The sequence below is a fragment of the Aotus nancymaae genome, unplaced genomic scaffold (genome assembly GCF_030222135.1).
Source record: "Aotus nancymaae isolate 86718 unplaced genomic scaffold, 86718_ANA_hifiasm-v0.15.2.pri h1tg000062l, whole genome shotgun sequence".
In the NCBI taxonomy this organism is placed as follows: domain Eukaryota; kingdom Metazoa; phylum Chordata; class Mammalia; order Primates; family Aotidae; genus Aotus; species Aotus nancymaae.
Window position 1 is genome coordinate 22,114,115 of NW_026988476.1, and position 13,468 is coordinate 22,127,582.

The 13,468-nt window shown below is 43.8% G+C and overlaps 1 protein-coding gene across 3 annotated transcripts in view; it reads right to left on the minus strand.

The window, feature by feature from the left end:
* Positions 1-13,468, minus strand: part of NID2 (nidogen 2) — a 64,222-nt gene that overhangs the window by 14,262 nt on the left and 36,492 nt on the right. For all 3 annotated transcript variants that reach the window (XM_064365868.1, XM_012451052.2, XM_064365869.1), the window contains exons 9-12: positions 10,307-10,450; positions 9,187-9,315; positions 7,873-8,016; positions 685-804 (exon numbers count right to left, since the gene is read on the minus strand). In XM_064365868.1, coding sequence (XP_064221938.1) covers positions 685-804; positions 7,873-8,016; positions 9,187-9,315; positions 10,307-10,450 — 537 coding nt within the window. The remainder of the gene's footprint in view (positions 1-684; positions 805-7,872; positions 8,017-9,186; positions 9,316-10,306; positions 10,451-13,468) is intronic.

The following is a 13,468-nucleotide window of genomic DNA, read 5'->3' on the forward strand; positions in this document are numbered from 1 at the left end:
TGCTGGGATTTTGGAGCCTGAGATTCTTATTTTATAATACCTTGCCACTATTTACCTTGTTTCTCTCCCCAGTCCTTCCAGTTCATCCCATAGGTCCCCATCTGGCTCTAAGTGTAAAGCAGCCCAGCGCCTCTGTTAGCCCTATTGTCATCTGGGGAAAATGAGGGGCAGCCATGGCATTCACTCCAACATCCCAAGAGACTCTGGAGAAAACAAGCCAAAGCCCGTTCATCCCCCAAGGCCCAGAGGTTAAGTCTGAGAAGCTGCAGGCTAATGGCAGTCACGAGACTGCACCAAGCTGGCCAAGCTCCTCTAACACAGTCACCATGGGCTTACTCCTGGCTACCAGAGCATATGGCTCCTGTTTAATAAGCTTCAACTCAATAGTTCATCCAAATTGCACTCATCAAGGTCAAGCAGATCACTGGGGCAGTTAACCAACTAGAGCTGCTATGAAGGAGAATGATGGGTGGGTCATCTTCTGCATGCCTCCAGGAATGTTACAAATCAGTGAACTATCAGTAAACTAGGCAGCAGGAGGTAACCGAGGAAAAAAAATCCAAAGCCTGAAAAATCCCCCATCTAAGCTTCAGACCAGGCTAAATCAAGAGTGAGCTGTCATAGAAAAATACCCTTGAAGAAGCTAAGAGATTCATGTGTCTAATCTGGTCCTCCGACTCTTACCAGGTAGGCACTGAAATCCATCCCCATGATATCCAGGTTGACAACGGCAGGAGAAGGAACCAGGAGTATTGTAGCAGGTAGCTGCGGGGTGACATCTGTTTTCTGAGCATTCATCTACATCTGCAGAGGTCAGAAACAGGAAGAGAGGAAGGAAAGAACAACCATGAATGACTTCACTACACAATCTGTGCTAATGCATGGGCTCTGTACGCGTGGATCAACATCCAGTGAGGTGTCAGCTTCAGAAGACCTTTCAGCATGAGCAGAAAAATGCTGACACCTAAAGGTAAGCTTAATAGGAAAAACAAATCATTAGACTAAACATGTTCAGTGTAGAAATCAAATGGGTAGTCACTCGCAGGAAAAAAAAACACACACACATCCTAGATCATGTTTCGTGGACAGTGAATTCCAGGAAGTTGTTACCTTTGAACTAACCTTTAGACTATAAGTCATAAACTTCCTTTCAGCGATGCTGCAATACAGACAAACATACGCAACAATGGTTTTTGTTCTTTCTTTCGTTGTTGGCACCATCTCCCTGTAAGATTCATCCACAGATGCAAAGGAGCCAGATGAGGCCCTAAATATTTTTCAGCTAAACAGCACATTCCGTCTCGCCTAATCAGGGTCTTACTATCTAGAACCACCCCCTACCCCCCCATTAACCAGGTATTTTCTTTACTCTCCACTTTTAGAAAAAATATAAGAAAAGAATATTATCTACGGTTTTGAAACAATACATAAAAAATGAAAATCCTAATTTGCCAGGCCTGTCTGTACAAACAATTTAGGCCCCTACATTTTCCACATAGCACCATGAGGATTAATTTTCACCATCCTATTTCTCAAAACTACAAAATCCTGACACTTCAAACAAAAGCCAACTTATACTCCTTTTATTTAATGAAATCCACATATACTGACAATAGCAAGTCACCCCCCAGCCCCCACAGAAAATAAGAAACTCTGAGAATTTAATGGTTAACACTAACACCCAAGGGATGAGATAAGCTATCTTAAGAGACGGGAAATCTTTCAGAGTAACAGGAGGATAAACAAAGGTGCAGGTCTGATTAAGGCTTGGCTGAAAACAAAACAAAGCAGTAGTTCCGTCCATAATAATTACCAAAACTTTCTTTAAAATGTGTGAATAGAAAAATAAAAAAACAAAATGTGGGATGGTGTGATCAGTGGGAAACCTAGAAAATGAGAGTGCTGCGTCAGTATGACACAGCCCACGGTAGACACACATCAGCCTGGGAAGGCAGAGATTTCAAGTCTGAAATTTGATGTGAATGGGCTGGGAACAGGGCTAGCTTCTCACCCAGCCACCCATGACCCACATGGAACCTCTTCTAGGGTTGCTTGCACCACCCTTTGTCCTGACCACACTGTCACCGAGTCATCCTCTAATAACTAACGTCTATTCTCCAGTACCACTAAGTACACACACTGGACATTAAGCGTAAGGTGTTCTGTTCACTGGAGAGGAATCTCTTACATTATAATTAGAAAATAAGCATTCTGCTCATCCTCCGTCTCTGGGGAGTTTAGTCAGCATGTATCAGTTCTTTGGAGTCCCCGAAAAAATTCTCAATACTCAATGCAACCTAGAGAGGCTCCGCCCAGGTGAGTGGTTGGCTTCCCTGGGTATCATCATTTCACCTACAAAGTCAAGAAAGGGGATATCAATTTGACCACAAGGGTAGAAACAAACTAGGTATTCTGGTTGACTCCTCAGTTACCCAAAAATCCACCAATGTTGTCACAATAATCCTTGAGCTTGGCTCTGCCCTCTTCAAATGGACAACTCAAATGCCCAGCTGGGCAAAACTGGTGATCATCCAATACCTTGGACCTGGAAGAGGATGTAAAGCTAGCTGTAAAACCAAAGCTGTAAAAATTAACATCCAGCCACATGCAGGAAATTAAATCTATTCACAATACACATGCTAAAAGTACTTCTAAGGGTAACAGGAACCCCAAGCAATGACAGGAAGCAGGAATTCCTGAGGCACAGGGCCTATTTCTGGAGCCCATAGAGCAGTTTCTTATTGTAGTTTTGAACTAAAGAGAGAGGGGATTCCCCAGAACTACCAAATAAATCACTGATGTGCTCAGAACCTACGGCCTAGGAATTCTGACTAAATCTGAAAGGCCAGCCTTCCTCCCTACAGATGCTTTTGGCATCATCAAAGATACTAAAGTTTTGGGTAGACAGAAACTATTATAAATCACCAATAAGGAGGAGAAAGTCCCCAGAGAGACTGAAGATATCACAAGTGAGAAATTCCTGCCCCAAAGATTAAGGCTCCCTGAATCACAGTCCTGACTCTTCCTTGGAGGGCCTCATACCATGATAAAGACTAGAGGCCAGGCAGCCACTCCAGGGCCTGAGTATGCACAGGACATGAGATGTCAAGAGAGAAAACATGGAAAGACTTTCAGCCCCATGGCAAGGGAGGAACTTTCTTTATTGCACCATTGGAGAAGGAGGCCACTGCTTATGCTTAGTAATTACTAGCAGGGGTCTGTAGGGATTGCTATAAAGACAAACATTCAAGAAGTAGTAGAGCCCCTTTATCACTCAGGTAACGAAAGGTAGCTTAATCTCAGTGCCACCCTCCACTCTATCATCCATTAAGCTGGTAAAGAACCTGTTTGGCAAATGTGTTATAAATCCTTCCTTTTGAGTTCATGCATGAGTTCATGCTTCAACATGCTTCTTACTGCCCTAATACTGAGCAAAACCAGCAGGAATTGCTTGATGATAAACCTAACCACTGGCCTCGAGTTCCCCAGTCTCCCACCCTTTCACCACTGCCCACTTGCCTTTGAGCCCAGTGAAATTTCCTGGCATCAATTAACCTCAAACCCATCCCACATCACAATAAAGGCTTTAGCCCACAGACCCCACTCTCTCTCTACTCCATCATCTGTTCTGTTCCGCACCCTGCTGATGGCACCCCTGTGTGGCATGTGGTGACCCCGCTCCAGACCTGTGAGTGTGATAAACTATTTCCTTTCAATCTTCATCCTTGTCTCCTCCTGTAACCACACTGACTTTACCATACCATACCCAACATCTACCTACATTCTTGGAACAGGACACCTGGCCAGGCACATAATGAAGATTGTACTTTCATTATTTAAAAAAAAAAAAAAACGAGGAAGAGAGAAGCCAGGCCAGGCATGGTGGCTCATGCCTATAATCCCAGCACTTTGGGAGGCTGAGGTGTGTGGATCAATTGAGCTCAGGAGTTTGAGACCAGCCTGGGTAACATGATGAAACCCCATCTCTACAAAAAATACCAAAATTAGCTGGGCGTGGTAGTATGCACCTGTAGTCCCAGCTACTTGGGGGACTGAGGTGGTAGGATCACTTGAGCCTGGAAGGTTGAGGCTGCAGTGAACTGTAATCACACTCTTGCCCTCCAGCCTGGGTGATAAAGTAAGACCCTGCCTCAAAAAACAAAAACAAAAGCACAGAAAACCCCAGAAAGAATAATGTCAGTGTATTTACCCTTAAGCCCCTCCTGAGTAATGATGGCTCTGGGTAATGGGCCATCTGTAACCCAGCTTCCTCCACTCACACTTGCTCCTCCTGGGAAGGTCCCAACTCAAGACAATCTGCTTTTGCACCTGGACGAGTCACAACAATCCAAAAGGACAAACAAGCTTGAGAAATATCCAGCTCGCACCAACACACGTTTGAAATCACTCCAGATTGAGGGAAGTTGGAGAGGATTTAACTCTACTTGGATAAAAGCCTCCTGGCTAGTGACTCAGACCAGACTGAGAACCCAAATCCAAGTATGGCCCTCTCCAGGGAGCTGGGTTTTTAACAAACTGTGGCTGGAGAAAAACCCACACAACCCCTTATTGTTAATTTGATGGAGGAAAAAAATGTGTGCTTTAACAATGCACAGTTCCCACAAAATAGAGCCTCTAAATATTTTTTGGTCACTGAGACACATGTACACTATGGAATGCCTTTAAGTATGCACACATACACATATTTCTATATTTATTCTTCAAGTTACTTTCATGATTAACCTAGCCTGATTTATGCATGGGTCTTTAGGAAAATGGCCATTCATTCTCTACTACCCCATAATATGAAAGTTTAGAAGGCGACCACATGGTAAGTGGCTGTGGGAGGCAGCCTCTGAGATGGCCCCCAACAATTCCTACCTAGTGATATTCATGGTCTTGTGTAATCCCCGCCCCTTTAGTAACGTGCTTTTAATCAATACAATAAAGCAACATTGAAGGGATGTCATTTTTGTGATTATGACTTCTATCTTTCTAGCAGACTTTCTCTGGCATTAAAGTAAGCTGTTATGTTGGAGAGGCCCAAGTAGCAAGAAACTAAAGGCAGCCAACAACCAGCAAGGAACTGAGGTTTCAATCCAATGGTCCTCAAAGAACTGAAATTTGCCCATAACCGTGAGTGGATCTTTCCCCAGTTAAGCCTTCAGATGAGACCACAGACCCATCAGACACTGACTGCAGCCTTGTGAGAGATCCTAAAGGATCCAGTTGAGCCATTCCCAGGTCCCTGGCCACTGATATTAAATGCGTATTGTTTGAAGCTTTACATTTTAGGGTAATTTATTATATAGTAATAGATAACCAATACACTGGGCAAGCACGTGATGAGTTTGGCATATTTTTAGTTTGTAGGCTTTAGAGAGAATCCTGAAAGTAAAGAACCAGAGATAAAACAGGGACAACTGAAAATGACAAAAGTAGAGAAGGCAGTAAAAACAAAAGAATGACAATACTTAAAAATTCCCAATACAGAAAAGTAGCCAATTTCAGAGCCCTAACGTGACCTCAGAAGGTAATCAAAGTCTTGCAGGACAAGTAGAAGAAAAAAAGAGGGAAAGAATAATCATTCTAGAAGCAATCAAACCGGGCAGCATCTAATCTAATATTCTTAACACTCATCACATCTAGGCTGAAATTAATTTCAACTTCCTTGCTTTGAACCAGAGGGCTAAGGAACTAAATATTTTAAAAGCATCATCTCTGCTGACCTGAGCAGCCAGATGTTTAAATAAATTCTACAGACAAGATCTTTTTCAAGGAAGTCTCATTTCTTAGAGCTGGTACAAGGGTTAAACCAAACCAAATGATATATTTCACAAGAACAGAAAAGCAGCATTCCCACTTTGGCACCACCCCCTGAATTCCACACCTGTAGAGGGTATCTTTAAAAAGTATATCTATTTCAGATATATTCAATGTTTTCTCACCAGTATATCTATTACAGATGGAGCTCCTGGCTGGTTAAGAGGGACAAACATCTGTGAATTACAAATCTACCTCATTCTAATTGGGAAATACTCTTTATCTAGAACTAGGGGTGTTTATTCAAGAGGTCCATAGTCTTCTTACATTACTGGGCCTAATACCAAGACACACAGGAATCCCAACTGAGGGTTACCATCTGTATTAGTCAATTTCCTGTTGTTTATAACAGAGTAACTGAAACTGAGTAATTTTTAAAGGAAAGGAATTTATTTCTTATAGTTCTAGAGGCTGAGAAGTCTAAGGTCAAGGGGCCAAATCTGGTGAGGGCCTTCCTGCTGGTGGAGACTCTCAGTAGAGGCCTGAGGTGGTACAGGACATCACATGGTGAGGGGGCTGAGTGTGCTTAGATGCTATTTTAGGTAGGTTTCTCTTCTTAGAAAGCCTCTAGTTCCCGTCCCATGATAACCGACTAATCCATCAATAGGGGCAGAGCTCTCATGATCCAATCACCTCTCAAAGGCCCAATCTCTCAATACTGCCACATTGGAATGTAAGTTTCAACATGAGTTTTGGAGAAGACTCAAGCCATAGCATCAACTTTCAATAACACCACCAAAGATATCTGTTTAGGAAAAAAAAAAAAAGGTGGGGGGTGGCTTTGGATCAGTTCAGCATAGATTGCATTCTCAAGAAAACTATGCAGCAGAGCTTCTGTACAGCAGCACACATGGAAAGAGTAAGAATGAGGCTCAGACACCACCATGTAGCCTGCCCCATCCAGAGAGAAGTGGAGGGCTGAGCTGCCATCACAGTGACCTCTGTTCTGTCAATGACACATGGCCTCAGCCTGCTGACAACTCAGCCCATCCTGTGGAAACCAAAGGGAAAAAGGAATGGAAGAGGGATGAGAACCAAACATCTGGTGAGGAGGAGGGAGGCTCGTGCTATTTGGATCTGATATAAAGCTCCCAGGAATTGCAAAGCTACTCCTTAGCAAATCAGCTCAGTGGGCCTGGGCAGATGGTAGCAGATGCAGACAGCAATACCAGGAGCCAGGGAAAGTCTGCCTTTCAGGTTCATGTTCTTCAGCAGGCCCTTTCCCATTACAAATACTTTTCCCACCATCCTCTCATCCCCAGTGTGTCATTTTACCATGACCGTATGTGTGACTCACATGAAACTGAGTTTCAGTCTGATCACATACCACAGGGTATGTTTGGAAAACCTTTTGTGGTTTAAGTAGATTTACTGAATGATTTCCATTTTAAAGAACTCCTAATCCTAGTTTCAAGGACATTTATACTCAAGAGTTATGTCTATCCTTTAAATAACAATCTCACACATTCTAAGTTAGATTGCAATGGCCAGACTTGCAATTGGTTTGGTGCTTTTTATGCATTAAGTCTTAAGATAGTTAGAATTCTAGGAGAAAAGTTTTGATATGTGTATCTTTTTATATGTGTGCAGTTCTCTATTTTGAAAGAGAAGAAAAATTAGTAAGAATTATAAATGTGTTTAGAAATGGCTTAAAATATCACTTAAAGCAGAAGAGCACAAACGTAAGGGTTGACTTCAGCCATTAACCAAAGAGACTGAAAGATAGAGACTGCCTAACAGGAAGGTATGCAACTTTCCCTAAATTCTTCCAGCCTACCCTGGCTCCAAGGAACCAAGGTTAGAAGCTCCTGAGTGCTCCAGGAATGCCTCCACCAAGGACTCCATATATGGTCGCCAATGTAGTCCAGAGGAAATCACCCTTGGCTCCCCTTTCTAACTCAAAGGATGCTTTTTTCTCACTCTTTTGGCAAGTGCAAGGCTGTTAGAGTAAAAGGAAGTCCTTTGTCCTTTCTAGGAGAGCTCCATCAATGTGGGGATGTGCCTCCAAGGCGATTTTCCAGTCGTCGAGGCTGACCCACAGTTACTCACCAGTGCACTGGTGCCCGTCGCCAGCATAACCAGGCAGGCAGGCACAGCTGAACACGCTGCCTCCGTGGTGAACACACCGAGCCTGCCCAGCAGGAGCACAGGTGTGACTGCCGTCCTCACAGGGGTTGGAAGGTGGGGTGATCACTGAAAAGAGAAGGCGGCAAGGGTGTCCAAGGGTTTAGGGCTGCAGGCTCCTCATGGCATGATCCACAGACAAACAGCAACAGACCAAGGCATGCAGGTTTTCAGACCCTACCCCAGGGCCAATGATTCAGAATCTGGATTTTAACAAGATTCCTAGATGGTTCATATGTTATTAAAGTTCACAAGTACTGGTATGAATTTGTGGTTAAAATATTAAGCATAAAAATCAGTCATCCAAGCAGTCCTCAAAGTTTATAACACTCCAGAGCAATTGCTACACACACACACACACACACACACACACACACAGTTTCTCCTATCACTTCTACCCTCCTCATCCCACTGGATTAAAGAGGGCATTTTCTTTACTCTCATCCAGCTTTATCAATGGGATGCATTGGGATAGTTCTTTTGATCCATTTTTAGGTCCGCAGTATTTTTTGGAGAAATAGAAGGGGTGTATTTGTTACAGAAGGAGCTCTTTAGCCAGTCAAGTAGGACATGTGTCAGTGAATTATGAATCCATCTCTTCTAATTAGAGAAATACTTTAGGCTCTATCTAAAGAACTAGAGGTGTTTACTAGAGAGGTTTATCATCTTGTTACATGATTGGGCCAGAAATCCTAACTGAGGTGAGCATCCTTCAGTAACTCAACGCCAAAAATATCTATTTAGGGAAAAACAATGAAAATAAACAGGGCTGAATTGAGCCATAGCTTTGAGTTCTTTCTTTCTTTTTGAGACAGAGTCTCACTCTACTACCTAAGCTGGAGTACACTGGCACACTCTCAGCTCACTGCAACCTCTGCCTCCCATGCTCAGGCAATCCTCCTGTCTCAGCCTCCTGAGTAGCTAGGACAACAGGTGCATGCCACCAGGCCTGGCTAATGTTTTGTATTTTTTGTAGAGACAAGGTTTTGCCACATTGCCCAAGCTGGTCTCGAACTTCTGAACTCAAGGGATTTACCTGCCTCAACCTTCCAAAGTGCTGGGATTACAGGCATGAGCCACCACATCCACCCAGCTTTGGGATATTTTGACGTAAACTATGTTCTCAAGAAAACCATATAGCAGAGCTTCTGAATGACAGAAGTCAAAACACTGATAGACTAAAGAGTAAGATTAAAAAGCACCATTTTGGCCACACAAGAAAATGATTTTGGAACTCACAGATGCAAGTATACCGGTCATCTGCAAACTCATAACCACTCCGGCACTCACACCTGTAGCTTCCAGGCAAGTTGATACATACAGAGCTGGGGCCGCAGCGATGAAAGCCAGTTGCACATTCATTTTCATCTAAGACAAAATGAGAACAGAAAAATTCTGCTTAACTCAAGGGTCCCAGAAGTGGAGGGTCTAAAAACTCAATGTTTTCTCATGAGTATGATGCTTCAATGGGATAAATGGGTAGCAGACATAGAATTTTAAAAAATCAGCTATAAATGCATGTTGTAGACCATCAGAAATAGTAAAAATTCATGCCATTCAAGTAATAGCCACAGGAAGACAATTTTTAAATGAATATTCTAAGAATTCTTTAACTGTTTTAAAAATAATGGATACTTGGAAGAAAACCAACATTTTTTTTAACATAAAAAATTTCTACCATGCCTTTTTGGGATATAACAAGTAAAAGAAACAGAATGTCTGTCTAAAACTTAAAGAAAACCAGAAAATGTGCTTTTTAGTAAGTCTAAGAACTTTTTTCCCCCCAAGATGGAGTTTCACTCTTGTTGCCCACGCTGGAGTGCAGTGGTGCAATCTCGGCTCGCCACAACTTCTGCCTCCTGGGGTTCAAGCAATTCTCCTGCCTCAGCCTCCCGAGTAGCTGGGATTACAGGCATGCACTACCATGCCCAGCTAATTTTTTATTTTTAGTAGAGACAGGGTTTCTCCAGGTTGGTCAGGCTGGTCTCGAACTCCTGACTTCAGGTGATCCACCTGCCTCGGCCTCCCAAAGTGCAGGGATTACAGGCGTGAGCCACCGCGCCTGGCCAGAACTACTTATTACAGGCTCAAAGTTACAAAACTTAAAATATCCAGGAATTGCAACACATGTTTTCTTTTCACAGCCCAAGTACAAAATACTCCACTCCAAACCATCTTTTCAAACCTAAACAGCTATACTTTAATTTTTAAGTAACTATATTCAGATTAACAGCTGCTAAAATCATTGGCAACTGTGACTGTAAAGGTGACAGGTACTTGTCTTCTACAAACATAATGCTGGAGAAGGCAGAGGAAGAACAAGGGCTACATGAAGGAGACACAAGAACATGACTCTTACCCACACAGCTACGCCCATCTCCCTGGTACCCAGATGCGCACTCGCAGGTGTAATCTACACCTGTCCCTGGATGGCACCGTGCTGTTGTGTCACACGTGTGGCTCCCATCATAGCAAGGATTCACTGGAGAGGGGTCTGCATCTTCTGCGTGAGTAGAGGGGAAATAAAAGCACAATGTGGCTATTGGTAAGAGAATGACACAGAAGGAGAAGAGTCCTCAGAACTGACCGCATGTCTGTTTTGTGGCACACCTGGAGACCTTACTAAATCATCCCTAACCGAAGCTAGGGTGGATTGTCTGCACCTCAGTTTTAAACTCCAGACTGGCTTCCTATTGCCTACCCTACAGACAGCTAGTACCTTTTGTTGCCTTAGTAGGTTTGCGTCCAGGGAATGAAAACGTCCATGTCTATTTAAAAGTGCTTTTGCTCTTCCTGTGATTCTTGGGATAATTCTGTGTGGTGAGCTATTGTCCCCATTATGAGTAATTTTCACAGACAAGGAAATTGAAAGAGACATGGGAAAAATTGCCCAAGCTCACTAAGTCAGGAAGTGGTACAGCAAGGATTCAAACTCCAAATTTCTGGTTCTAAATCTGTCTCTTACTAAAATTCACAAATTTTTATGGGTAAATATAATCAATTTTTTAAAAATCTTGCTTCTGGGCTGGGCACGGTGGCTCACGCCTGTAATCCCAGCACTTTGGGAGGCCGAGGCGGGTGGATCACGAGGTCAAGAAATCGAGACCATCCTGGTCAACATGGTGAAACCCCGTCTCTACTAAAAATACAAAAAATTAGCTGGGCATGGTGGCGTGTGCCTGTAATCCCAGCTGCTCAGGAGGCTGAGGCAGGAGAATTGCCTGCATCCAGGAGGCGGAGGTTGTGGTGAGCCGAGATCGCGCCATTGCACTCCAGCCTGGGTAACAAGAGCGAAACTCCATCTCAAAAAAATAAATAAATAAATAAATCTTGCTTCTGAATGATTCCTAAGACTAAACAGGAATGACTTTCCCAGTATTTACTCTTCAGGAGTAGCCTTGCCAAGGATCCATCACTAGGTAGGGATTACTTAACAAATGAAATCTTCCCTAGAGAACTCTATTTTGGCTGAGCATGGTGGCTCATGCCTGTTATCCCAGCACTTCGGGAGACTAAGGCACGAGGATTACTTGAGCCCAGGACTTCAAGACCAGCCTGGGCAATATGGCAAGACCTTGTCTCTACTTAAAAAAAAATGCCAAGCATGGTAGACCAAGCTTGTAGTCCTAGCTACTCCAGAGGGTGAGGCAGGAGGATGACCTGAGCCCAGGAGCTTAAGCTTGCAGTGAGCCATGATCATGCCACTGCACTCCAGCCTAGGTGACAGCAAGACCATGTCTTAAAAAAAAAATCTTTATTTCTACATACAACATAGTAGTCCATGCTCACTGAGCATTTATGTGTGAGTACTGTTCTAAACAGACAGGAGGATGCTTGATTACATTCTCCTAACTACATGCTGAGTAAATTGTCATCTTCAGTTTTGCTGTATCACAGAGAGGCCAAATAACCTGCCCAGGGATACACAGTCAGGACAGGTGGATGGAACTGGAATAAAAATCTAGCAGTCTGGCTCCAAAGCCTGTGCTTTCCACCGCTTTGCTGTAACCCTCACCGAGGGAACTTGATGAAATTACCTAGTGGCACAGTGGTATTGGAAGGAGAGCCAGATGCTCAAATAGAATGAATCTATCAACTCTGGCACTTGCGATTCTGCCATGTAAAATGGAAATAATATGTACATCTGCCACTACTGCTAAATTAAGAAAACCCAACACAATGTATTTGAAAGGCAATTCCCCAGTGGCAGGTCTACCCAGTCTTCAGTGACTGCATTCCTCCTGCCTTCTCACAGGGGCCGCCGTTCATCCTCATTTGAGGTTCAATCTCAGTTCCTAGAATTAACTCTAATCTTAGGCTCAAGAGATTTCAGGAGCCCCAGCTAAGCCTGTCAGGTTCTACATCGAGCCATCTCTGTTACGAAGGGGGCTCCATGTAAGTTGTGATAACTCGGGCTTCTGCCTTATACATCTGTGCCCGAGGCCTTGTCTTGATAGCCAGCTTAGCATCCTCTGAGTCCTATCCTGCTCGCCAGTTCTCACTACCCACAGACACCAGCATCATGGCATCTGTAGGCAGACTCTGGCAGTACCACCCACTTCACCACCTCCTCCTGGATTCTCTATCATTTCACTCTGTCTGACCCACGTCTCTCTCCCACCCCTGCTTTGTACAGAATCTCTACTAAAATGGAGAAATAACGAGGGAGATCAGGTGCTTGTCTTACATTGAGCCTTCAGTGAGGACATGACCCTGTCATTCTCCATTGCAACAGATGCTGACTCAGGAACCTGGTCTGTACTCTCGAGGTAACTCAGCAACCACAACCCCATTGCCATAGGGTGAGAGTTGCCCAAGTGACTCGGGTCTAAACCCCAAGGGCTGACTGCTGCAGCTGACCTCATAGACTGGACTCACTCACAGTCCTTCAGGATGTCTGGCTTTTCCCCATTGCCTGTCCTACTGCCCATGTTATGGCTCTTCCAGTGTTTTCTCATAGCCTGCTGTGAACCAAGATGCCTCAGCTGAGACACCCTTGTGTTCTGGTAAACACTTTCCATCCCACTTTATAAGAAACACCACAGTGCATTCTTGTAGTGGAATATTCCCATATTATTGATTCCCATATTATTGGCTGAAAATAAGATGGGCTATGGGTTTATCCTCAGTACACCGCAATGATGTTGGCTGGGGTATACAGAATCTTTGCCAAAACAAGGGACCAACAAATAATCCCAGCACTTTTTAAACCTGATGAACTATGTAAGCAAACGCCTAGCTTCCTGAAGCACGCAGACATCCTTGAAAGTCCCTTCCTCTGAATCTCTTGGCTGACAGGAAGGAGGCACGGCACTGGGGTTGTAGTTGCCGAGTTAACTTGAGCATAGACCAGGTTCCCGAGTCAGTCCTCAGCAGGTTACACCGAGGACAAGGTTATGTCCTCATCCATGAGGACCCTATGTAAGACAAGAAGGTGATTCTCCCACATCGTTTTTTCTCCATTTTAGGAGAAGATTCTGTACAAAATGCCTGGCATACTCCACCAAAGCGGGAAGTAATC